This window comes from Eutrigla gurnardus (genome assembly GCF_963514095.1).
Source record: "Eutrigla gurnardus genome assembly, chromosome: 15".
In the NCBI taxonomy this organism is placed as follows: Eukaryota; Metazoa; Chordata; class Actinopteri; order Perciformes; family Triglidae; genus Eutrigla; species Eutrigla gurnardus.
Window position 1 is genome coordinate 8496986 of NC_139938.1, and position 26745 is coordinate 8523730.

At 45.8% G+C, this 26745-nt stretch overlaps 3 protein-coding genes across 3 annotated transcripts in view; all 3 read right to left on the reverse strand.

The window, feature by feature from the left end:
* The window catches only part of ripk4 (receptor-interacting serine-threonine kinase 4), a 92615-nt gene that overhangs the window by 13815 nt on the left and 52055 nt on the right, over window positions 1–26745 (reverse strand). The window lies entirely within an intron of this gene.
* prdm15 (PR domain containing 15) lies at window positions 360–12465 on the reverse strand. The gene is made up of 24 exons (XM_084029555.1): window positions 12344–12465; window positions 11750–11789; window positions 11574–11667; window positions 11064–11217; window positions 10817–10969; window positions 10624–10729; window positions 9971–10036; window positions 9559–9774; window positions 8429–8617; window positions 8231–8325; window positions 7906–7993; window positions 7626–7793; window positions 7432–7526; window positions 7212–7343; window positions 6691–6831; window positions 6258–6421; window positions 5910–5989; window positions 5425–5544; window positions 4413–4544; window positions 4244–4327; window positions 3526–3701; window positions 2244–2324; window positions 1770–1994; window positions 360–1383 (listed from the first exon to the last, which is right to left on the reverse strand). Exons 1-24 carry the CDS (start codon window positions 12440–12442, stop codon window positions 853–855), a joined length of 3429 nt encoding a protein of 1142 aa, XP_083885681.1. The 5' UTR covers window positions 12443–12465; the 3' UTR covers window positions 360–852.
* Window positions 13016–26700, reverse strand: c2cd2 (C2 calcium dependent domain containing 2). Its single transcript, XM_084028516.1, has 13 exons — window positions 25866–26700; window positions 25516–25614; window positions 23843–23962; window positions 21307–21408; window positions 20845–20961; window positions 19379–19487; window positions 18013–18121; window positions 17837–17901; window positions 17631–17746; window positions 17375–17537; window positions 17065–17306; window positions 16214–16481; window positions 13016–15086 (listed from the first exon to the last, which is right to left on the reverse strand). The coding sequence occupies exons 1-13, from the start codon at window positions 26151–26153 to the stop codon at window positions 14866–14868; spliced, it is 2019 nt and encodes a 672-aa protein (XP_083884642.1). The 5' UTR covers window positions 26154–26700; the 3' UTR covers window positions 13016–14865.

Genomic DNA, 26745 nt, shown 5'->3' on the forward strand with positions numbered 1-26745 from the left:
TGCTGAGGTTTGCCACATGAATCCTGAACGCTCCCTCCGCTGCAAGTTCAATTGATGTGATGCAGCACAGCCTCTTTCTCTCTCTCTCTCTGTACGGTGTGTGTCTGGAGAGCATCGCACAAACCTAGCGGTTTAATGAATCAGCAGTCGGCTACACTATATTCATATTACTGAGAATACCATACAGTCAGTGAAACATCATCCAACAGGCATGTTGGTCTAAAAGCCAATAGACTGACAAGAAGCTTTGGTTTTGGAGAACCTGCTGTTGCTAAAACGTTCTCATTCATTCATTCATTCATTCACTCACAGCCAGATTGATCACGTTTGTGACAAATAAACAGGAACAACCGTTTCCAAGAAGTACTTTGTTTAAAAATAACGGTACAAAAACTCTTCCAGTATTCCTTTCCAGACAGCTCATCAATAATTACAGTTTACAGCATTCAAAAATAACGTTTCATGTGTGATGCCAACCATTACATTATCATCACATAACCTGGGAGAAGTGTTGTCATCGGACCGTCCGCTGCACCGACTGGTGTCGGTGCATTTTCAGTGTTTGAGCAGCAGATTGATCTGAACATGCGCGTGTTTAAAAGGCTGGTAAGGCATTTGAAGAGTCAACATGTTGCTTTGGTTTGAAACGAAAATCTTCTATTGGAGTGTCAGTGATTTTTTTAAATATCATGTTCATTATGAAGAGCCACTGGGTTTTGTCGGTATGAAAAAGAAATCATTACAAACGGATTGACTTCTACGGGGCTGGAGAGGCATCAGGGTGACGGTGGTTGATCTACTCTACTATATTACAGGTCTGTGGGAGCGAGGCGACCAGCACCTCCACTCTCTCTAGTAGCTGAACATCTGCTGTGCAGCGCCGCCTTGCTGCTGCGGTGTGGGCGGCTGGCTCTGGACGGACCGGCCTGGCTCCAGGCCCTGGCCCTCCTGACTGTCCCCCTGAACACCCTCCACCACGGGGCCGACCTGGCCTCCGTCGGCCGCCGGTACAGGCCTCCAGGCCAGATTGGGGGCCTCCAGCTGGTGGCCCATGGGGTTAACCAGAGTGGTGACGTTGATGAAGTGGGCCACGGACTGCGGCGCCGCGCCCCCGCCCGGACCCACCGTCTCTGGGACGAGCTCGGCCGGCCGGTTGTGGAGCATGGCGGAGCCGCTGACGGTGTCGAAGGTGACGGTGAGGATGGAGTTGTCCAGGGTGAGCGGCCGGTCGCTGGCCGTCAGGTGTCCCACGGCAACGGGCTGCAGGCTGGTGAACTGGGCGGGGGCGTGGCTGCCGATGGGCGTGACGGTGATGCTGGGCAGACCCACCGAGCTGTTGGGTGAGGAGGCTGACGGAGCGCCGGGGTCGGCCAGGACCACCACCTGAAACGGCAGCACGAAATACATATATTTATTATTGTATGTTTTGTTCAGCTGCTGCAAAGTTGCTACATCGTGTGTTTTCAGTTTAATACGTCAACGTAAATGAAATCATAATTGCTGGTTAATGTGATGTTCTGACATTATCTGTCAATTTGCCAGTTTTATTAAACCCATTTAGGTGTTATTAGAAACCTTTTTACCGCCGTTTTACCAGAAAGAACAAAAAAAGTTAAGAAAGTTAATCTCCCAGTTATTTTACAACAAGCTGCATCCGTTGTTATTCTCTGTGTTGACCGTTCAGCAAACAAAACCTATTCCCTGTGGTCAAGAGACTGGACACGTTACTATGACAATGAGGATACGTTCATGAAAACCTTCAAGTGTACCTGTTGGATGCTCTGCACGGCAGAGCTCGTCTCCACCTCGTCGCCGACGATGACCGTGTTGTACTCCGCCAACGACTCGTGCCTCGTCGAGTCAACGTAATCAACGTACTCGTCGGACTCGGAAAGCTCCGGCTCGGCTGCGACTCTCTGCTTCTTCCTGGGGTGTCGGGAGGATCGGCTGAGCCTCTCCTGGACCATGCCGTCTTTATCCAGGGTCAGAGTGGGCTGAGGAGGAAACATCGGATTCATTTGGGAACACAAAGATCTCACACGAAGGGAGTCGGAGGAAAGCGGAGGTAGTAACGTTTAGTCTGATTCATCGCTAAACTGAGAAGAAACAGGAACTCTGACAGTTCTATGTTTACAGTACAATACTAAATAAAATGGAAAACAAGGAAGTTAAGAGTACAAGGAACATGATAGATGGACATAATAACTCATCAGATATGTAAATCATGCAAACTGGAATCTAACCTGCACAATGCTGATTGATGAGTCATTGATTGTTGAGGTTTCCTGAAGATCATCAAACTCGTCCATTCTGACAGAAACCACCTGGAGGGACAACGGCAGAGGGATAAATCACAGCAACTGGATTCTGTCATCCAGTCCTCCAGTCCCTCAGTCCTCCAGTCCCCCAGTCCCCCAGTCCCTCAGTCCTCCAGTCCTCCAGTCCCTCAGTCCCCCAGTCCCTCAGTCCTCCAGTCCCTCAGTCCTCCAGTCCCTCAGTCCCCCAGTCCCTCAGTCCTCTAGTCCTCCAGTCCCTCAGTCCCCCATTCCCTCAGTCCCCCATTCCTCCAGTCCCTCAATCCCCCAGCCCTCCAGTCCCTCAGTCCCCGAGTCCTCCAGTCCCTCAGTCCCACAGCCCTCCAGTCCCCCAGCCCTCCAGTCCTCCACTCCCTCAGTCCTCCAGTCCCTCAGCCCTCCAGTCCCCCAGTCATCCAGTCCCCCAGTCCTCCAGTCCCTCAGTCCCCTCAGTCCTCCAGTCCCTCAGTCCCCCAGTCCCTCAGTCCTCCAGTCCCTCAGTCCTCCAGTCCCCCAGTCCCTCAGTCCTCCAGTCCCTCAGTCCTCCAGTCCCTCAGTCCTCCAGTCCCCCAGTCCCCCAGTCCCTCAGTCCTCCAGTCCCCCAGTCCTCCAGTCCCCCATTCCTCCAGTCCCTCAATCCCCCAGCCCTCCAGTCCCTCAGTCCCCGAGTCCTCCACTCCCTCAGTCCTCCAGTCCCTCAGCCCTCCAGTCCCCCAGTCATCCAGTCCCCCAGTCCTCCAATCCCTCAGTCCCCTCAGTCCCTCAGTCCCCCAGTCCTCCAGTCCCTCAATCCCCCAGTCCCTCAGTCCCCCAGTCCCCCAGCCCTCCACTCCCTCAGTCCTCCAGTCCCTCAGCCCTCCAGTCCCTCAGCCCTCCAGTCCCCCAGTCCTCCAATCCCTCAGTCCCCCAGTCCTCCAGTCCCTCAGTCCCCTCAGTCCCTCAGTCCCCCAGTCCTCCAGTCCCTCAATCCCCCAGCCCTCCAGTCCCTCAGTCCCCGAGTCCTCCACTCCCTCAGTCCTCCAGTCCCTCAGCCCTCCAGTCCCTCAGCCCTCCAGTCCCTCAGTCCTCCAATCCCTCAGTCCCCCAGTCCTCCAGTCCCTCAGTCCCCCAGTCCTCCAATCCCTCAGTCCCCCAGTCCTCCAGTCCCTCAATCCCCCAGTCCTCCAGTCCTCCAGTCCCTCAATCCCTCAGTCCTCCAGTCCCCCAGTCCTCCAGTCCCCCAATGACTCACCTCGGCGTGTTTGCGCCTCAGATGGCGGTTCATGGAAGCGCGGGTGGAGACTTTGGTCCCACAGAGGTCACATGACTGAGCCTCCACCTTCTCATGCGTGAGGTGGACGTGCTTCTGCAGCATGTACTCCGTCAGGTACTTCTTGTCACACGTGGCACACGTCCATGTCTTCCCCACTGCAGAGAGAGGAGGGGAAACTGAGTCCAGCATGCAGATGTTTCTCACATTTAAACTCCTTTCTATGGAGCCGAAAGGTAGCAAAAGAAACTGTCAAACAAAGACCTGAATTCCTCAATAAATAATGGTGTTACTTAAAAATCAAATCTTAAAATGTGTTCCTCTCGGCCTTCCCCGAAGGTCCTGCTTCAATCCCGTCTCGAATCTCGTTTCTAGTTTGATTTACTTTGGTCTTGAAAATATTTTGTGTCTGGTTTTATTCATCATATTTAAAAATATATCATATTGTTTTATTCAACATTAAAACTAAATCATGGTTGAGTTTTAATGTTGTAGTATAGTTATTTCTAATCTGGATGTGAAGCATCTTGAGATTTTGTATGTATTTTAAAGTGTTATGCAAAAACAAAATGAAAATACTATTATATTAACAGAAAAGTTTGACTTTTTTTGGCTTCATAAATCATGCTGAAGTAATCATTTGCTGTCTAATCCTAAACCATTCTTCATGTCCAACAAGAGTGTGTTGGGATCATCTTGCCTGTGTGGATGAGCTTGTGCGTCTCTAGAGTCGTCCTCTCGCTGAACGTCTTCCCACACAGCTCACACATGAAGTCCTTTATACCTGCGACGGGAAACATCACGTGAAGATGTAAATCCACCACCATGTCTACCTCCGGTGAAGGTTTTGCTTTCTGTGTAACTCTCACCTGTATGCCTCTTGTAGTGTTTCAGCATGTTGACCTTTTGGGCAAACTTGCGGTTGCACTCTTTGCACTCGTACTCCTTGATGCCCTTGTGCAGCTTCATGTGGTGCCTCAGAGCGTGTTTGGTCTTCATGCCTGCACAAGAAACCATGATCCAAACTGTGATCAACTACTGTGGTTCCTTTTTAAACGACCTGTAGCACATTGTCAGGGTCCTTTTAAGTACAACTGAGTGTTTGCTAGTTAAAGTGGCAGTCCGTAACATTTTCATCTATTTAATTGTCTTTTAAGTTACTATCATTCAAAGAGGGAGTTAAAACTATGGTGATTGATCACATGACCCACTAACCTGTACTTACTGCTCTTACAGACTGCCACTTTAAATGCTGGATAGTGTGGGTGCAAACAGGTTAGGTGTGTTTTGGGGCGTAACATGAATTAAACTTCCAATGGGAGGAGGCAAATTGGAAAAGCAAGTGGTTTTATGCAGTAAATATGTTGTTTTTAAAAGCAGATGTAAAGAAATATGGACTGAAGCAGAATATTTTGTAAGATTAAAAACATATTGCATATCTATCTTTTTCAATTAATGTTGACTTTTCAACTCTCTGGAATTATTGGAATGGAAGACAGGATTCAGAAAGCATCATATGCAGCCACCACTGGAATGTAATACCAATAATGTTATAATACTCATAATATTATTGAACTGTGCAGAAATGTTGATTTAGAATTTGAATGTCAAGATATGGAATGATGCTTTAAAGCTTCCATATATCGGGTACAGCCCTAGAATTGTCTTATTGATGAGTGTCATATTGTGTTTCCTGATTAGGAAGACACTCCGTTTCCTCTTGTCGCTGTCCATCGATGTGGGGTGCTGAATTCATGTTGGTGGCATATTGTGAAGGGAGGGAAGGGACAGCTATGTGGTCCTTGGCTGCAGTACTGATGACGGCATTTACACACTGAGGAACAAGTCGTGAGGTGTGTGGTGTGGCTGAGAGGACCTGACCTTTGCCGCACTCTGCACACAGGAAGTCCCTGATGTCGTCGTGAACCCTGAGGTGCTCCTTCAGCATGTCCTTCCTTGCGAATGACTTGCCACACTTGTCACAGCCGTGGCTCTTCACCCCTGGAGGAGCAGACGGACGCGTACAGGCACTCGATCAGCATGTCAAGTGTTACCTTGTGTCTCTCTGTGTAACTTATGTTATTAATATCACTAACCATAGAAAAAATAGATCTTTGTAATCACATTTGGAAGTTTCCTTCATTTATATGACAAGCACACTTTTCTTGGAGCAACGCAGCAGATCAACTTAAACTCTCACTTTCAATGCAAGTTTTGCAATCATTTAGCAAGAGAATCAACACACGTGACTAGTTGGGACATCCTTGTCCAAACTTCTACCTCAGGAGGAAACCTCAGCATTAAAGGGTTCAGCATCACACACACGTCATGGGACAAACATTCAGAGACCTCAGGCCGGTGCTCACCAGTGTGGATGATCTTGTGCCTTTCCAGGTTACCAATACTGTTGAAGATTCGGCCACAAATTTCACACGGATGGATGTACCTTCAGGACAGAAGAGCAGATATGATTATATTACTCTGTACTGCAGGTTATTACTTTCATCTTTCACTCTAAAAACACAGTAGCATTGTAAACATGAGTTTATGGTCTCAATCTCTAGTTTTAAGTCTTCTTCAATACAGCATGATGTTCATTTGGTAAATTATGTTCCATTTAGATGTTAAAAACCAAGACCCCAATGAACAAAATTCAAAACCCAAGTCTTCAAAACAGCTGCCCTCTTCTTCTATCACAAATGAGCGGGGCTTACTTCTGTACTGCAGGGTCAGGCAGCTGCTCTCTGTGGATGACCAGGTGAGCGTTGTACGTGGCCTTCAGTGCGAAGCGGCGGTTACAGATCCCGCAGCCGTAGCCTCGCTCCTTGTGCTGCTCCAGGATGTGCTTCAGGTACTCCCTGCCCTTCGCAAATGACATCTAGAGACGCAGACGGAGGGAGCTCAGGAACTTGTTTGAGGAATAAAGTAGTGCGGCAGCGTGAGAGTTTATATTACATTATCAAAGTTTGCATCAGAAGGCCTTCAGCAAGTTCATGACCTGTTCAATGAACTCTGATAACTGAGGGAAAGATAAAATACTTAATGTTCTAAAATGTGCCTCAACTCACTGAAATGTTTGCATATTATTAATTTAAAGTGTGTGTTGAGTCTGCAGGCGGTCTCCCTGCCTGTCGGGACAAAGCTCACTTGGCATTTCTTGCAGTTGTACTTGTGGTGCTCGGGGTCGTCTTCCTCGTCGTCGTCGTCCGTTTCGTCGCTGTCGCCGGCTGAAATGCCGATCTTCTTGATGAAGCACTCTCTCTCCTGCTCGTCCATTAAGGCGATATCCTGGAACAAACACAGAGACAGTCAAGATCCTGAGGGAGGCAGAAAAAACGAGTTTAATGACATTTTATTTGATTTTATCCAAGGAAGACACCGCTACGGTTGTTCCAGCCTGGAGCGACGGGTGACAACGGTGACGTAGATGTGCCTGCATTTTGATTGGCTGCCTGAACCATGTATGTTACTACTGGTCAAGTACAAATACTGTTGGTGCTGCTGTTGCTCTATATTAGGATAAAATGATTTTGTATTGTTCTGGAGACAAACATCAGTACATTTTTTACAGTTTATTGATGACCCGCCTACATCGTCAAAGAAGCTAAACAAAAATGGCTGTTTGTGTAAACGTTTGTTCAGCATTAGCCCCCACTCTGCCGTCTCACCTTGAAGTGGACGTGAATGTGATCTCGAAGGACGTCCACGCGGAAGAACTTGCGGGCGCAGATCTCACAGGTGTACTTCTTATCTCCGTGAGTCAACAGATGCTTGTTCATGTTGCTCCTGCAGGAGAACACCTGAGCACACAAACACGCCACCCATGAAGCACTTCTCAACTCAGTTCTTTGACCTGCCGCCGCCGCAGACGCCGCGCCGAGCGCTCACCTTTCCACAGATGGGACACGGCGACGGCTCCTTCCTGTAGCGGGTCCCTTCTTCTCCGTTGGCCTCCAGCTCCTCCCTCTTCATGTGCTTCGGTCCTGTTCGGATGCATGCTGGTTTTAGTTGAGCAGAGAGCTTAAAGGTGACATGCAACTAACTCCCTGTGAATGATGCACCGCATCCCCACACAGACTCACCGACGCCGTGCCTCCTGTGGTGCTCCTGCATCACGTCTTTGCGGTAGAACATCTTGTTGCAGATCTCACAGGAATAGAGCTTCTCGCCGTGCTTCTTCTTGTGCTTGGAGAGGTTACTGTTGGTGGAGAAGAAGCGCGAGCAGATATCGCACTGGAACGTCTTGTCGTCTGGAGAGAGAAGACCGAGTCAAATACATCTGAGGGGAGAAGATCTGGCGAGGATGTTGAGTAGAAATATCTTTCAAAAACGGGGAACGCTAAGTTAATGTCACTATCTGACCTGTCCGACAGTTGTGGAACTTTAAGGCATTTTCCAGGCGAAAGGATTTCTCACACGTGTTGCATTTGTATTTGTAGTCCTGGTCGGGCTGTTGGGAGCAGATAAGGAGAAGACAGGTGAACCAGCAGCGTAAGTAAGTAAGTATTTATAACAGTTCACACTGAACAACGTGCATTAAGAAGGTCAGCAAGTAAAATTAACAATGCTGAATAAAAAATACACATAAAACATCCACATACGCACAGACAAAGGTGTGCAGAGGTGAGATAATGACGGGGGAGGGGGAGTGAAAGCTCCCGAGCTGACAGCTGGGAGTGGAACTCACCATGTTCTTGCTGTGCTTGTAAGAGATGTGCTGCTTCAGACTCTCCTTGCGGCTGAACAACTTGTCACATTCGTCACATTTGAACAGCTTATCACCTGGGGGGATAACAAGAGGGGGACTCCTTAATGCTTCACTCGTTCCCAGTGGGATGAACTCAACACCGCCGCGACGCTCCGGGTCCCGCTGATCTCCACCTACCATGAGAGCGAATGTGTCTGTTGAGGTTGGAGCTGTTCTGGAAGACCTTGTTGCAGAGGGAGCAGCGGTAGACCCTCTTGTGTTCTCTGGCTTTGTGTCTCTTCAGGACGGCCCCGCTGTCAGAGCTCAGCAGGCCCTCTTTGGCCCCTGAGGCCTCCGGCTTGGAGCTCTGCACCGAGGGCTTCACATCTGCACACATCAGGAATATCACAGAGAAATCTAGTGACACACTGGCACAGATTCTCATCATCCCAATTTACCCCAAGATTCATTGCACGCCGTGACGATTGGATTTTAAATCAACATGGCGACGCGTGATGTGGCAGAAATACTCTCCTGAATATATCAAGCACCGGCAGTGAAGCATATCCTTCATCGTAATAAAAATAATACAATAAAATTATCTCTGGCCCCATTTTAATCATCAATCAAGTTAGTTCACTGCTATTTCTTGTCAACGGCAGTCGGTTGCTAGGCAACAGGAGCGACAAAAGTGATGCAAACAGCAAACCTCTGTCGACCAGGAAAACAGGAAGAACCCCTCTCCACCAAGATAATCCATCACAGTCTACCTCAGTGAGATATGTGCAGCATTTTCCCAGAATGCCATCCATCGACCTCTGCAGAATGTGTCTGAACCGGTTCCAACACGGTCCATCAGAGTTGAGAGTGCCGGTGAAGTGAGAGGAACTGACCTCCTCAACCACTGACCTGGACTCTAATCGCCTCCCATCGACGCCACGTGTCATCGATGACATCACCTCTGTCTGTATGCGTTACATTAACTCACCTATTAGGGACTACATCTCTGTGCAGTGAATTTTCTTTTTATACTATGATCCTTTCTACAGTCCTTGGGACAATTTTGAACATTTTAACACTAAACTACTACATCTAAGAACTCCCATATTTATTCAGCTAAATTGTCCATATTTTATAGTATTCTTTTATATGTATTGTATTATATATTTCTTCTATTATACATGTTTTCTTATGTTGGCAATACTTTTAAATGTGTGTGTGTTGAATCCTTTACAACTGTGACTTCTCCACAAACCGGCTCCACAAATGTACACAAGGACATCCATGTTTGTTCTCTGGTGTGTTTGAGGCCGTCGTCTCGTCCTAACCTTTGTGTCTGCTTGCGGTAGCTGCAGCTCCGAGCCTGCGGCCCTTAGCCCTCCTCCCCCGGCCCTGCCCTCTCTTGGGGCCCGGTCGAACTGCGGGGAGTTCGCCCTCCTCCTCCTCCTCCCCCTCCTCAGGGCCAACCAGGCTCTCCTCTCGGGGCAGCAGCGGGTCGACCGGAAGCACCGTCGTCACGTCGTCGAGGTGACTCAGCATGCTGCCTGTGATCAAAACAAGGAAGTAGAGGATTCAGAGTGTGTAACGATGACACAGCATTTCCTCATCCCAGACATGTTTTGGACTCACTGTGGAGAAGAACGGCCGACCCAGACATGACCTCAAACTGAGCTCCTCTTTATGAGAGAAGAGGACATTTCTGAGATGACTGGAGCTGACGGATGTCTTTAACGATCTTACCTGCATTGTTTTCTTCAGCCACTGGGGGGACGTGGGCTCCAGACGTCTCTGAGGTCTCGGTCACGTCTGAGAAAAGAGAGACAACACTATGAGGCACCGTTGTCATAGTGCTTCAGCTCCATAATGTCATCTAGACACGGGCTGATAGGAACATTTCATGGCACGATTATCCTGGTCAAAATAATTATGATACACTATATCATCCCGATACTCATCAAAATATGTTTAAAACTTAAAAAGGCACTAAAACACTGGAATCACTTCATGTCTTGTTTGTATTGTGTCACAGATGGAACACTTATTTAATTTAGTGAAGATCCTAAACTACAAATAAAAAAATAATGGATACATTTGAAAAAAAAAAACGACATTGTGAGTGTTTTAATAACTGATTCACTAGATTATCCTGATAATTATTAAAATATGCAAAATAAAAAACTAAACCAAGATTAACTTATAGTGTTTTTTTCACCGATCCGTGATCAAATCCTACATCTCATCTCTAATCTGATCTTTCTGATGATTCCTGGAGGCCGAATTTTTTTTAAATCAGGCTCTATTTTTCCCTTGTCTACGATGCTGGACAACTTTTCATGATTATTATGATGGATATTCAGCGTATTGTGAGTGTTTGTCACTAATATGTCATCTACCTGGCGGAGGAACTGGTTGAAGTGGAGTCTTGAGCATCGACTTCTCCATCTTCTTGGCGTAGAAAGCGCCGTACCAGACCCTCAGCTCCGTCCCTGGAAGCACATCCTGGGAATCAAACAGCAACGTTAGAGCGCGCCGATCTCCTCTTGAGATGCACGACTAAATGAATCCCTGAAGGACGGGCACACTCACCCGGGACGTGTTGAAGTACACGTCATCGTCCTGCTGGTAAGCCGTCAGATTCTGGTGTTTGTGGTCGGTGGCGGGTCGCACCAGCATCATCCAGTTGCAGTCTTCCTCGCTGCTGGAGTCGAAGCACACCACCACGGCGTCCTTCTGGAAGATCTGGCCATCGGAGGACCAGCAAGAGAAGGAAGGTAAAAGAACGACCACACACTCATAGTAGAACAGAGCGACTTCAGGATTCATCAGGCTGCACCTTCAGAGGGAACACTCCTTCCTTCTCCAGGTGGGGGGCCCTCTTAGCCTCAAAGGGCCCAAACCGGGTCCTCTTGACCACCCGACGCAGCACGAACACCCCCTCTTGCCCGTCAGCCATCGGTCTGATCTCCAGGCTGTTTGGTAAAGACGACCTGATCCAGGACAAGAACAACTCAGGATGATTGATATCAAATTGCATTTATATTATTTCCTCTGTACATATTTGTGTTATGAGTGTGCAATATCTCCATTAGATCTTCAGGGGATAAAAGAAGAGGCTCTGCCTCTGAAAAGTGAGGTGGAGCAGGTCTATAATATGAATAGCGACACTGGAAGAGGCCATGTATTTTAATTCCCTCTCTCCAGCAGGAGGAGAGAGATCAGGGTCAGTTCTCATGTCTGCAGCGAGGAGGAATTCAGGCTTTGGATCTCAGTAAATAACCTGAAGTGAGAGACGGTTGGATGAAAAACCACCGGTTTGACTGCAGACTGTGAAGCTCTCACTCACCGGGCCCGGCTGAGCACGAAGGAGTCCTGGACGGTCACCAGGGGCCCCAGCTCGGGACACTCAGAGTCGTGGTACTGTCCACAGTCCTCGCACCCTGCAGCACACATCACACCTGTCACCACGGCCCAGTGTCACACTTTGTCAGCAGTTACAGTCAGAGCTGGATTCATACTCACAGATGAACTCATCTGGCGCCTGCTCAGCCATTATGCCAACCTACAAACAGGAGAAACGCTCATAATACCACATCTCATGTCATTCATAGGAGACGGAGGTCTGACGTCTTAATGATGCACATTCATATGAAGGAACTACTTTCTGTTACAATGTTGAACTTCCAAACATTCATGTACGTTTAACCCGGGACGCTGGAGCTGCATTGAACGCACCAGACCTCCCGGCTAAACAGAAATGTATTATGACAACATGAACTGGTTTTCGGTGTCGGCGACACAGCCGGGGCACATTCACGTCAGCAGTCCGGTTAGGAGACGAGATCCGGGATTTGAGTCGTTCCCAAGCGCCGGGTTTTAACTCCGATCTGAGCGGCTCCTCTTCAGTCAAATGTAACAAAGAACAGTCGGCATGGCGGATGGACCGGAGACGCGAAGCAGCAGACCGGAGTCGATGCACTTCAGCGCCGAGCAGCCGGCAGCGGAGGCGGCGCAGCGACGCCCGGAGCGGCCCGGACGAAGCGGCTGCACCTCCGCGACTCAACGGCGGCGCCATTTTCTAACAACGCCGCGTATTTTTACAGAGAAACACGTTACCTTTTCTGCAAAAGACCCTTCATTTAGCAAATCCTGACTCCGGGTTCCAATCCGCTCCAGAAACGGCGCAGGACCGGAAACGAGTCGCGCCGAGTGCATTGTGGGGAATGTAGGCTGGTCAGAGTTGATACAAAGCAGCTCAGTCGAGCATTGATACGAAATTAGAGCTTGTTTTTGGATTAAATATCAATCATATATATATAGAGGATTACTATCAGTGATGCATTCACGATTTTAACTACTTTATAAAGTAAACAGTTTTACCTGCAAAACATGTCACTCTTATAAAGTCATTTCCCTGTAAATTAGTCTGAAAGACACATTTTTTCAGTGAAGTGAAAATGTATCATGAAACAACAGAGAATAATATACACTGCAGCACTAGAATAATGAAAAGTTGATAAAAAAAATCTATATTTTCATGCAACTTAATTTTAATTTTTACTACAATGACATTTTGTTTGACTTTTTATGAAAATAATATCCCACCAAGGAGTCACTTCCAGACTAAATGACTTGATAAGAGGGAGGTCTGCTTTCCCTGAATCATGCATCATATGCTAGGACTTGATATGTTTTGTATTGATCATATTCACCAAAATAGAAATGAGCCTCTGTAAAGCAGCAGATCAACATGTTACCGAGAATTCACTCGAACCTGGACATTCAAGGTGGCAGTTATTCAATCAATATTTATTGCTGAAAATGAAATAACTCGATATGCATAGGAGTTACAATCCCTGCAGGGAAATGACTGACATTCAGCGTGAACAGCCGTGTCAGTCAGTTTCTGTGCACAGAGCAGATGCCAATAAAAAACCCCACCAGGAAGCAGTTTATCAATCACATGCAGCTCTAATGCTAACTGAATGCAGAACAGTAGCCGATGATGCAGGCTGCCGTTCCCCCCTCCCCAACTCGCAGCTTAAAGGTGATTCTTTCTGAAAAGGTAATCCAACTTTATTCATATTTATTCTTTTGAATACATTTCAAACCCGGCTGAAGTCCATAATATACTGCGTATACCAAGACACAAAGATAACCCACACTGGAGCTGCAGGACAGAGTCATGGACAGCAAAGTTGAGTGTTTTTAATTCTCAGATCGTCTAATAATGTAAAGACTCACTTAACAGATATGTGCATAGGCTTCTAGGTTATAGACACTGCTGATGGTGCAGGAACCCTCGTTTCTCAGAGCCTTTCCCAACAGTCCGCTACAGTCTCATAGAGTCCGCTGTCCACCCCGTGACATCATCCTCAGAATAGCTGTAAGGCAAATCTGTTAGTTCTGTCCGTCACTGCTGCGTCCGTTCTCCGAGCAGATAAACAGTAGTTAACATGGTGTACATGAAAATGTCTTCAACAAGCCGCTCACAAAAAGAAAATACAATCATTAGCTGGATAAAAAAAAAAGGTGTTCACACGTTCTCTCTTGTTCATGTGTTCATCAAAGCTACATCTTTTTAAAAACAATAAAAACATCCACTAAAACAACGGAGGATTCAATTGGGGTGACATGAGCGATGAACGAGTTTCATTAGTACGCAATGCGACATGTGTAACGTCACAGTCCCTGGATAAAGGTTCATTCTGTTCCCTTTTGACACACTAACAACCCTGCTGACAACAGTAACGTACAGGAGGACTCTCTTAGGAAGACAAAGGAGAAAATTGCATATAATTTCGAAACATATCGCTAAAGTTTCATATTAGCCACGGTGTCACTGTTTTTTTTCCTTTGAGAAGGGTAATTACCATGTTCATACATGACTGCTTCGGCTTTCATTTGCACATCAAATCTAGCTGTTGCTCTGATCTTGCTTCACCTGAATCGACAAGGATTTTAAATGAAGTAAACACCGTATTTCATAGTATTAGTGTCAAAAAAGTAGTCGCATTACTCTCTCCCACTTGCACCGGTTGTGCAGTGAAGAGATCATCTCCCTTTGTGAATGTGTTACATGAGTAGCTCCTGTCATTGCACTTTAAATAAAAGATACTAATATTGTGCAAATCATACAAACACCACTCTTCTGTTCATCTTTGGTCCTGTTGGTCCATTGTAGGAAATGTACGGATTGCAGCAGGGAGAGTTTACTCTTCGCCCTCGGGGTCAGTGAGGTAAAAGAGTGACAGCCCACGCCGCTCCCATCCGTGGGTAGCAAGGCCACAAAAGCACTTAAAAGATTTCTAAATGTTGCATAAAATTGGATAAAAGAAACATGCAAAATAATCCTCTTAAAATACCATTAATCCAAGACGGGAGACCTTCATTCACACATGTACACACTTTCTTTTGGGGGGATCACTGCTTCATACAGGAAGCAGGAAACGGCAGTAAAAGAGGATTTTTTTTTTGTTTCTGTCTGCACAGCTTTTCCCATTCACAATGCAGGAGCCCCGGTATGCAGGTTGGGCATTAGGGGGAGTAAGTCAGCCAGGAAGTTTGCCAGTGCAAGATTGAGGTGGAGGTGGTGATGGTAGTTGTTGTAGGAGGGACTGAGGTGAGAGGGGGCGGGGTCACGCTTGTGGCTCCCCAGTGGAGGTAGAGCCGTTGGCTTTGCTCTTATTCTTGCTCTTGCGGTGGAGCATGCGGCTGAGCGTGGCTGTTCGGCTGGCCTGCTCCACCGCGGCCGGAGACTCCAGGTATACCAGGTCATTGTGCGACTGGCTCATCCCCGGGTCCTTGCGCTGGTGACGCCGCCGGAAGAAGAGCTTGGCGCTCTTCTGCAGGAAGCTGCCTGTAGTGGAGAGGCAAAGGACAGGTATATTCAGTGGAGGACTGTGTCAGGATGACACCAATAAAATATTCAAGTGGCAGCAATTTGAAGACGGCTGAAGCAGCGGTGGCACAAACTTTATGTTAGATGGAGATTGTGGATTACTGATGGTGATAAAATCTTTCATGGAGGGGACAAATTGGAGAAGAACGTTTGGTTTCTTCTCCCTTTGATCACCAGCTAACAGACCCTGAAGTGTACCAACAGAGAGCAGTCGCACCGCCACTCCTTCCTTCCTTCCTCCTTAAGGAGTTTCTGGGATTTAATAATGTCTGTGGATTAGATTTGGTTGATATTATAAACTATACTTTGAAAACTAATTCATGACAAATGGAGAAAGTATCCTCCATACATTCAATTCCTACAGCTTAAGGCTCAACAACATACTATATAGTGAATCACTTTGATTAATACTGCAATGAGATTGTTTGATCTGCAATATATGTGTGGTATTTTACTCTGCACTAGTTTGCATTATTGGAATTTTTGATATCCATATTATTATTTTCATTAATAACAATGTGTTTATGTAATATAAAAAGAGTTAAACAAATACAGTGTAATCTGCGGGCTGGAGTAGATTCTGAAATTAGCACCACTCGGTACTGAACTGAGAATCATTTTTGAATCGAAAATCATTTTTGATTCAAATCGTGAGCCCAAGAATCAATATTGTGAGCTGCTATTGTCTAATTGATTCTACATGAACTGAAATGAATTCGACATTGCAACGTTATCTACTCTACTGTTAGCTAGCAGTTATTACACATACTAGAGTACCACAGATACTACAAGGGACTCATTAAAGAACTTACTCATGTGGACATAATGTGTGCTTAGCACTGCTCTCCTCTAGGATGACAGTGATGATAAAAGGAAAGGAAAGGTTGAAACAGTTGGAAGGAAAGAGACACAAGAACATAAAAACAGACTGCATCACCGAGGAGCAACAGATGGCCATTAAAACAGCCAAATGGAGAAAATGTATCATTCGGTCTGTCAATGTTATGTTTTAGAGAGCAGCTATGCCCCCGTGTCTACGGTTACTCATGGCTTCTGGTCGTCAGCGAGTCACTGTGACCTCTCACCGCTTCTCTTCTTGCAGCTTGCCTCGGACACACACATGGACAGCGATGTGTGGTCTAGCTGCTCTCCGGTTTGGCTCTCCCAGTCGTCTGGAGGCCGGCCGATTCCACTGGGGCCCTCCTGGGGCTCAGACGTGTCCGGAGGGCTGCTGGCCCCTGTCGCAATCGCTGTGGTCACATCCTGAGTGGAGCTGCCCTCTGACATCGAGGCGTCCATCGCTGCGGCGTAGCCCGCCATCAGAGCTAGCTCGTCATCCTGAGACAAGGGCGTCTGGGAAAATTAAGCATATTCACGTTTTCAAAATCAGTTTAGAGTGAAAAGAGATTTCCTTTGCTTTAACATTTGCATTTTTTTCATGCAAATATTTCCTCGGACATCATGTGTGACCAACTATTTGCATTGGCAGCTCTGGGCGTGTGTTCATCGGTCTTAAAATGACGAGAGGAAGGCAGTCGGATGAGGCAAACTGTTTTGGGAATTTTTATCTGTATTTGGAAGAGCCAGATATAATCATTAACCCATGGAGTTTATTGGTGGTTCAAAAGAAGAAAACCTATGTTGGAGGGTGTGTGACTAAGCAAACAAGACATATGTGGACATGTGCCACCACTGAAAAGCGGCAAAGCTCTGCTTTACCTGACTTTTTAAAGCATATTGTTAATATCAGGGGTTGAAACATTTTAGAATAGCTATTGTTAGCTGGCAGTTGAGGGCTCTGCAGGTAAAGATCTGTTTCTTTCCTTTGATTATCAGGTTCGGGAAGCAAACACTAGAGCCCGGCCAAAGCTGTTCATTATCCTGAGGATTAAAGGAGAACTATTGAGAGGTGAAACAGTGAATCTCTGGTGCTTACTTTGGCGATACCAGAGATGATGATGGTACTCTTCTTCACTGGGGACTTGAGCTTCTGCTTGGCAGACTGGTGGAGTTGTCTGATGGCGGCCTCGGCCACCGGGTCCGTGCCGTTGAGCATCAGCAGCTCGGTATCCGAAGAGGACAAGGCCTTGCTGACTGTGGACCCCAGCATGGAGGCCTGCTCTGATACGCGCCGCTCCGTCAGCTTGGACTTGCTGGCCACCGCTTTCAGGGCAGGATCTGAGGGAGCACTGTGTTAGCTCAATCACCTGTTTCATGGGGACGATGGACTGTGTGTGGTGCTGTACCTATGTTGAGAGGGGGGGGTCGACCCGGCTTGCTCTTCACAGCGGTGATGGTGGTGACCACCGTGCCACAGGGCATGACTGTACGGTCCATCTCCACCCTCTTATTGGAGGCTGGGGTGGGAGGGTGCCAGGACCTCACCTCACTGGGCTCCAGGTAGGTAAACTGAAGGATACAATTCCCCCACATATTATTCAAACTTTGTACGAATGAAAACCTCAGACAGGTGGAGAGAACTAAACTACACGACGGTCTTACATCAGTAGTAAGTGATCCAGTCACTACGTCTTTGGTCGTGAGTGCAAATGTTTGCTGTCCTTTGGGCTGCTTCTTTACAAGATCGAAAGGCACCGACACCTGACCAAGTAATGCATCTAGAAAAGAGAAACACAACTGCTTTAGTCCGGTCGTTACTAAACATGTGACCAAAAGGATAAAGGGGGAGTCAGTCATTTCTTCCTTACTCTCTTGAGGTTGTCCATCATTCATTAACTGAATGTTGAGCTCTTTTGATCGTCCATTTAATTCACTGGTGAAAAATAAAAGAATAAAAAGAAAGAAAATGCATTACAGATGTTGATTGCACAGAAATAAACACCTTCTTTGCAAGAAAACAGTGATTGTTTGCAATAAAGCTTACAAGATAAACGGCTGGTCCCACGCAGGATTGGTGGTGTTCTTCAAAACAGAGGTGTTGAACCTCTGTGGAGGATCATCCAACTGCATTACACACAGAGGATTCATGCTGCCTACAAACACAGCAGGAGAAGATCAGAGACACCGGAACAAAGAGCAGTGTGATGCAAGATCCAGCCTCAGAGCATTGCAATATCCTTTGACAGCTGATCACATAGAATGTGCTGCTGCAAGATTAAATTATGCTGTGGTCACTTCCTCTGCTTCACTTTGATGTTCGGACGGAGGGGAGGTCAGCGTACATTGTATATATATATATATATATATGATGAATTATGAATAGGTTGGAGGAGACTCAAAGCCCTCGCAGAGAGCTCTTCCTCAGCACATGATGAAGCTCGTTTCATGGAGCATTTAAACTGAACTTTATTAGCCACATGTCAGACTCCAACACTGAGAGCACTGTGTCTCAATGAATACACCATCAGCAAAAGCTTTCCAGACAGAGCATCCACTTAAGCAGCACAAGTGACGTGAAACCAAGTTTGACGGTTCTGCACTTAACAGATGGGGAAATAGATAAGGACGTGATGAACGCCGCGTCACCTCTCTGATGTACAATATCAAGTGCTGGCTGAATGCTTAAGAGGAAGTCTGGAGTCCTGAAAACTGCTGATTCACAATCCGAGAATGACTCCAAAACAGGCCTGCTGTGGATGATGTTACGGTCGGACACTGGACAATAATTTGAACAGCGTCTGATGACTCAGAACATCTTGTCCTCTAGCTTCTTGACAGACAAGACCTTGTTTTTACTTCAATCATAACTCTTGTGCAGCTCCATGCCACCACACAGGGTGTAGTGACACTGCTGTGGGTGTATTATTAACACACTGCCAACGTTGTTTATCTTTAGGCAGTTGATTGCCACCTTTGACAGAAAACTGGCAAACCAACCTCTGCGTCACTATCTGGAGAGCCTCAGGACTACGTGAGGCGGAGACAGCCCCTCAAATAGTAGTCCTACTACCATATGAGACCAAATATGATAATATATATATAATATATATATATAATACACTTCATAGTTGTACATTATTTTTATATGCACAAAGAAAGGGGGTTAAATGAGTCCCATTTAAATACTACAATGAAGGGATCTCTTTATTTTTTGTAAGGTATAACTTTTGACAATAAAGCAGAAATGTCACTGTAATGCAGATGTGAGCTGACCACCGTGGTCACATGTTACAGACTAGAGGTGTCTGAGGTTGGCTTAACCGCTCAGTGCAGAACAAAGACATAAGCTACAGGAGTTTCATCAGAACTTACTTACTAACTCTACGTTTCTAAGGAGACGAGCTTCGTACCTGCAGCATCCTCCTCCTGATTCACTGTCACTCGGATGTTCTTCACCAGCAGCTTCCAGTCGTGGGCTCGAGGGGGTTTTGGGGGTGAAGCCATGTTGTTGGCCGCTTCCTATTAATATGTACAGCAACAATGTAAGCCAACTCACTCTTTTCCAGCTCAATTGAACTCAATGATGCAAACTGGTCAATGATGTATCGAGTTAAACAAAAATGATGGTAGTCTCTGATGGCCATCCCAATGCTCACTCATGTCTCATAAGTTGTTGCAGCAATGGATTGATACCATTTATTGTACAGATTTGGTGCTCGAAAATTGATGAAAACTATGAAAAATCCCTCAAAGAATACCACATTAAGACACCCAAGGTCTTGAGGAGCACCAGAGAAAAAGCCAGGCGGTGTCTTGGTATGACTTGCATTTTTCGGATATTGAATGACGAGCACTTCTGTTCTAAAAGCAGCTCACAAACCCTGTCCTGCCAATAAACCTATGAAAATCATCCACCCTTCGAGTGTCCTCTCTGATCGTCTCTAGTCTGTGGTTGTAAAGAGAGACTGATTATCCTAGAGATCACAACAGGTCATTGTATACAGTGAGGTCAAGTTTCAAAAGCATTATCTCACTACAATGAAAGGGCAATTTTAGGGACCAACATCACCGCACATGAATACGATTAGGCTCATTAAATACACAATTATCCAATTTCAAGATGTAAATATGCAAATACACCGTTTGGACCCATTTCCACGTTTGGAGCATTATTCATCCCGCTTCCTGAGAAGCTAGCGTGACATGGTTGGTACCAATAGATTCATATGGTAGTCTAGTTTCATACGATACCGCTTAAAACTGAACCTGATAAAGCCTCTGAAAGACAATATGTCAGCTGGACCTGGCGGTGTGCCGTCAGATCAAACACACAGAAATCATCTGCGTATCTGGTAACTTTTAGAACAGTTCCTGTTATTTCTTCTCAAATTGGCAATTTGCCCGCTTTTCTCTCTTTCATATTGTGTAAAATGCAAAAAGAAAAATGCAATACATTTCAAAGGATCCCTTCGTCACTTAACGCATGACACGTGATCAAATCAAGAACACATGACAGGGCATCATGTGATGGGTGGGCAAAGAGCACATCAGTAAAACCCTTTTTGTAAAAGCGTGTCCGCATCATAAACTCATTGCACTACATTAGTGCAAGCTTTAATTGCAGTAAGCATGCAGTGACCATGATCACATGCTCAAATTATGAAACGTTTTCATTTTTGTGGAGAAACAGTTGCTTTGTAGTTAATATAAAATATAATGTAAATATAATTGCCATCAACCTGCAATTCTGCTGCAGTCGAAAGTGCTAATTTGATACACTGTTACAAAAATATCAATCAGTCACTTTCAAGTCTATTTATCAATTTGCAGCTCACATCTTAAGATGCAACATGTCAGACACGACTCCTCGACTCACCTTGAGCTCCGAGGCCTGAGCAGACCTGCAGCACAGCAACACAGAGGGACGCGTCGCAAGCAATAGCTGCCTCAACTGCTCCTTTATGGCTGCTACACTGAGTGTGTTGGCATTGTCCTGACAGAGAGACATGACATCAGACACATCCCACATATTACCAGCATATTGTTCTGACTCACTGTAATGGAGATGATTTGGACTATCAACAGACAGATGGATTCAGTTACAAAATACAAACTAATGAATGTTTCTTCAGAGCTGTCATTTACGTTTAGCCTTAGACTTATGAAACTGAACACATGACAGAATAAAGACAGATCTGTTGAGCATAACACACATGAAACAGTCAATTCCTCTTTGTTTTGGGCCAGTGAAGCATCTCTCCCTGTGTTGGTGTATAAGCGTTTACTTTGGTGCATTGGAACCTCTACAGACAGTCTGTAATCCCATTGTCAAAATTACCTGGGTGTAAGCGGGCGTCACCTGCAGCTCCCCTGTCCCCAAGTGAGACACTCCCCAGCTCACTTTGACCTCATCTTTAGCTTCCTGCATCTGGAGGTCAAGCTGAGGAACACAGAGGAGAGGAAATCAGGATGGTGTTTAAACTGCCAGTAGGTTTTTGCTTTGACTCATCATTATGAGGTAAATGTGGATTGCACAATATGACGACTATAGAATAATGATGCTGTAAGTGTTTCGATTTGATACCTAAAAGCCTCAGTTTCACTTTAACATTCTGTCTACCGGGTACGATCTGCTGGGAAAATGAAGACTTGATTTACGATGCAAAAGAAGTGCGTCAACCACTACGCAACCAAAACAGGAGAATAAGGGGTTTTGATTTTCCCAAGAGAGCTATTGGTAGCTGTCCACAGTTGCCAAAGAGTATTAATCTAAGTTGTTTGCAGTAACTATCCCCAGTAGTGGAAACTGATGTTGCTGAATCAGAAATGGAGGAAACAAATATTGTCTCCTGTGAGTCCCCCAGAGGTCTATGATCGCAGCTCATATTAGTCCAGAGACCAGACCAGACTATGTGGTGAAACCAGAGACTGTCTTTTGGTCAAACAACAAGGTAGCTGCTGTATTTATGTCTAGATGACGTTATTAAGTGTTGATGGAGGTGTACCCTGCTGTCAGCTGGGATGGGCTCCAGCCCCCCGCGACCCTGAATACAGGATAAGCGGTAGACGACGGATGTCAGCATAGCCTACCTCCAACCAATCCAAACTCCATTCAGAAAACAAGCATTTCAAAAATGGTTTGTCATCTGTTAGGCAGATCAAATAAAGCATGACTTTCCACTTTCCAAATGGAGGTAAGGCCCCTCCCTCTCTGGTCATCCAGCACATTTGACGTAAGAATTCACTTATTCATTATGTTTGATGAGGCAAATGTACCATTACCATTGGTAATGCCATTAATTACAAGAACACTTTGTTAACTGTCTTTGTTTTATGAGACTGTATTCTTTCTCTTTGAAGCATGTCCTGTATTTTAAATCCGGATTATAAAACCTTGAAAGGTTCAGAAGAAAAGGTGAGGAAAATGAACATCAACCCCTTGATCACCTGAGAGGCAAAGTGAAAGAAGAGGAGAGAAAAGAAAAGAGAGAGGCAGAAAACAGACTGGGCCATCCTGTCCCGGCACGCCTGGATTCCAGTGTAAGACTGAACAACCGCCTCTGTGATGCCAAACAAAGGCCTTATCAGATAGAAAAGAGAATGCTTAGATGGATCCAGAAGAACAATATCACAGGCTGCATTGATAAGACCTGGATCGGTTCATAAAAACAGCTTTGTGTGGCTAAGATGCATAATAATAATACTCCATCCACGTCAGATGAAGAAAAGAAGTAGGTTTCCAAGAAGTTGCTTAACCATTAATCTAGTTTCATATCACCTGACTAACCATGACAAAGAGAGAAGTGCCTGTAGTGAAGGCATACAACAGATATGTAAATGCATTGTTACTGCATTGGGACGACACATGTCACATGTGGCCCACATGGAACAGGTCATGTGATGCAGTAGTGTGTTAAAAGACAAAGTACACTCAGCAGCCATGGTCCACTGGGTGTTTTTTTTATTTTTTATTATTGTGTCCATGTGCTGGGGCTTCTGGTCCACATATCCCAGCCCTCAGAACATGACAAGCCACGTCCATTCTAGCACGAATCTCAGTCAAAAGCTAACCAATGTTCCAGTGGATGGGTGAGGACATTTGAAAGGGCTCTCCAATGTTTCCAGACTAAGCTGAAACAATTAAGAGTGAAAAGGAGACTGGAGTTTTCCCTTTCTGTTCCTGCCACAACAACTGATCCACAACCAAAACAAAACCGCCCGGCTCTAATCCTGACTTCAGCTTTCCAGCCTCTCACTCACTCAGGTTGTATTTATGGCACAATGAGTTCAGAGGGGGTGACAAGCACCTTATTGGTTTAAAAATAGCCGTAATACAATTGGGTTAGCTTGTATAACCCAAGAAATGAATGAAGAACAGGATGAAAGTTTACCAGGGTGTAATACACGAGCTGTTACATATCCCAACACATCACGTTTGACTTCATTTCAATACTGCAATATTTTATGGAAAAAGAGCCCAGTCAGATTTGGTCATTATAAATAAATAAGTAAAATAAATTGCTGCCATTTTCAGTGTGAAGGCGCCTGACAAATGTGCATGTAGGTAAAGTGGGCCAGTCGTACTGGGATTGAGCCTGACAGAGATGTTAATGAGGCCTTCGGGACATTTGCCAAGCACAGAAAGATACCCCAACCATTTAATCTAAGAGTCCTGCCAGCAGCGAGCCAATGCAGCGCAGCACATCGTGTTCAATGAAATCTCCCATGAAACCAAAAGACACTGACTTCCACAGGATGAAACTAAACGCCTCAGAGTTAAAGGGATATGCACAAAAGAACAAAATGAGTATTGTTTCCTTTCATGAAACGTACGACTTTGACAGAAGCCTTGAGACCAACTAAAGAGTATTTACCTGCATCTCCAGTGGAGCTATACAGACTGAGTATTTACAAGGATCAGCTGTAGCCATGGTGGTCGATGCTGCACGGAGAGAAAACTGGAACTTCTCCCCGACCACACTGCAGCAAGCGGCCTGTTGGGAATACAAAGTGAGGCATCAGTGCGATAAATATACTGAGAAATCCGGAGCTACAGCTGTGAGGTCTTTGCATGTGACTCGCATTTAGTTATACCGTGTAAAATGAAAGCAACTCAAACAGAAAGTACAATGTGTACTAAACTGTAAGGTGGTGTATGTCCATCCATGCGTAAAAGGAAGTAGATGGATTCATTGATTATACATTTTTGTTACTGTCAAGTCTTCCACCAGAAACACATAGCACAAACAACTTAAAATAAAACCAGCGGGGGCTGACTTTTGCTGAAACTGATCCAGAAGCAAAACATCTGCCTTAGCTGAAGTTCATGCTCAACTGGGAAAAGAGAAGAACATGTGTTCTAGCTTTCAAATGTATTACCAGCAGCTTCAATGAATCACATTCACATGTAATGCATCGAGAACAGAGAAAAATGACCACACAAGTATTATACGTGTCCTCCTCTCACTTGTAATGTATTTATTCATTGGATTCATTCTGATTTAATTCGAGGATGGGTGTGTTTGGGTCCAGCTGGGTATTACATCACTGTGAGGGGAAACCTAAGCATAAACATAGGTGCTGGTGCATTCCTGTCTGCCTGCTCCTCCTCAGTGTTGAGCTTGACAGCTATGTAAGCTTCTTAGAGCGAGCACACGTACACACGCAAACAAACACACACAAACACACACAAACAAACACACACACACACACACACACACACACACAAACAAACAAACACACACAATAAATACACAAACACACACTGACACACAAACACACACACACTGACACACAAACACAGCATGTGGGCAAATATAAGCCTCTGTTCATTAAAGTCCCGCATTCAACAACAGAGCACCTGGTATTTTGTTCCATATCACGACGGTCACAAAGAAAAGGCTGAGTTTGCATTGGGAGTACTGCAAAGCCAACTGGGCCAGCAACACAGCAAGCAATTTGGCCCTATCTGACCTCTCTCTCAGAAAATAAAAGCCCTCCGGTGGTAGTTTACACACACACAGCCTTCAGCAGGTCGGTACATCAATCTCACTGACAGACGCGTCATACAAGTGTTTCATATCTTCTTTTTAAGCAGAAGTGTTCATTCATAGTGTCTTTTGATTCCTGTGATGAGCATGGGGACATACGGAAAAAAGATAAGCAGATTAATTTGCTAAATCTAAATTAATGCGGGAAATGCCTGAACCAAAGTTGGTGCGTTGATGAGTCAGTGCTCGTCTACTGCAAGCTAAAATGCACGACTGGCTGTAGAGTTACTCCCTCTCCACATAATTAGAAAAGGGGAGATTGAGTTGAAGGACAGCTTTCGTCAATAAAGAACATTAACAAGGACATTACAAATCCAGCGGTGTCTGCTGCTATAACCAAGATGAACACTAAAGCTACCATGAAAAACTAAATCTATTGTTTTTGCAGTGTTTGGGAGGAGGAGGACACAGCGCCAGCACTCAACAATAGTAGAATTGATCCAGATATCTCCCAGAAGTCCTTCTGTTATTAATAATAGACTTGAAGGTTGGCGTACCTTGTTTCTGGCAGACTTCTGAAAGCTGGACACTTGGCTGACCATCAGTTCTGATGCCTCGACATCGTCATCCTCCTCAAATGTCAACAGAACGGGACTCTGATGAAGAAGACGTAAACATTAAAAACAGCAAAAACCTTTGACACAACTCACAGAGGAGGAATATTCAACTGTTTAACTGGCTTGTCAAGTGTTGTGGTAATACTGATAACGAAAAAGAAACCAGACTATAGAGGTGCTGCTTTCTGTCTCATGCCAACACAGTGACTCCCTATGAAATCTGCACTTTTATTGGAGTCTCCTGCCTACACAGAGCAGGGTGGCCGTGGCTCGGCGGTCATGAGACTTACCCCACGCTTCCTCGACTGCTCATTCAAAGCCCTGCACCAAGCTGCTCTCCACTGGCCGCTCCAGCTCTTCAGTGACAGCGCCCATCCCAGCAGCGCCGCGGCTTCCTCCTCCTCCTCCGCCGCATTGCCCTCTGCCGCCGTCCGCTCGTCCCCCACAGCCCCTCGCTGGAAATACTGTACGAAATACAGTATCAGAGTAACGAGGGACGCGAAGAAAAGCGTGACCATGCATAGCCACTGCGGATCCTCCACACCGAAATATGAGCTGGGACTTTCTGAGTCGGACATTCTTCGCAAATGGGAACGACGATAACAGCTTAACACGCCTCCTCGGAGCAACACCCCGGGGACCTCATAGCATGCATTTGATCAGGCGATGACGAAATCATTAAAAGCAATCTCCCACAGCTGATAACAGCACAGATGTCAACCCCCAAAACACATAACGCGTACTGTGATCCGTGTTGCAGTACTCCATGGTAACGTTCGCTTTAAAACGACCATTAAAGTCCCAAACTACGCAAGCTGGTTATAGTGAGCTGGAGCATTGTCAGAGAGCTAACGTAGTATCTGGTTTCGAATAAACTGCAGAACAACACTCTCTCCTCCTCCCATTCAATATGGTTGTTAGCTTAGTTAGCTAATCTTCGCCATGGTTTGCTTAACTAGCTATTCTTCATTAGCTATTCAAACCGCAAAAGTTTCCCGAAACGGAATTATGTCCAAAGTCTGCCGGTCTGCTCCACTGAACAATATCCAGATATCGAACAAGAGTCCCGGTAAAACGTCCCGAAGACGAAGAGTGCCTTTCTCGCCGCTGGACTCGCTTTGCGGCTCGGTCCGACTGTACAAAGTTGCCGTTTCTAAACGGATATGTGGC

Coding starts and splice junctions, on each gene's coding strand:
- c2cd2 (XM_084028516.1), bottom strand. CDS start 26,153: ATGTCCGACTCAGAAAGTCCCAGCTCATATTTCGGTGTGGAGGATCCG. Junction 25,615..25,865: donor AGCAGTCGAGGAAGCGTGGG/GTAAGTCTCATG, acceptor CTTCTTCATCAG/AGTCCCGTTCTGTTGACATT. Junction 17,902..18,012: donor TGGGACCAGCCGTTTATCTT/GTAAGCTTTATT, acceptor ATTTTTCACCAG/TGAATTAAATGGACGATCAA.
- prdm15 (XM_084029555.1), bottom strand. CDS start 12,442: ATGCACTCGGCGCGACTCGTTTCCGGTCCTGCGCCGTTTCTGGAGCGG. Junction 5,990..6,257: donor CCTGACCCTGCAGTACAGAA/GTAAGCCCCGCT, acceptor TCTGTCCTGAAG/GTACATCCATCCGTGTGAAA. Junction 1,995..2,243: donor CATCAATCAGCATTGTGCAG/GTTAGATTCCAG, acceptor TTTCCTCCTCAG/CCCACTCTGACCCTGGATAA.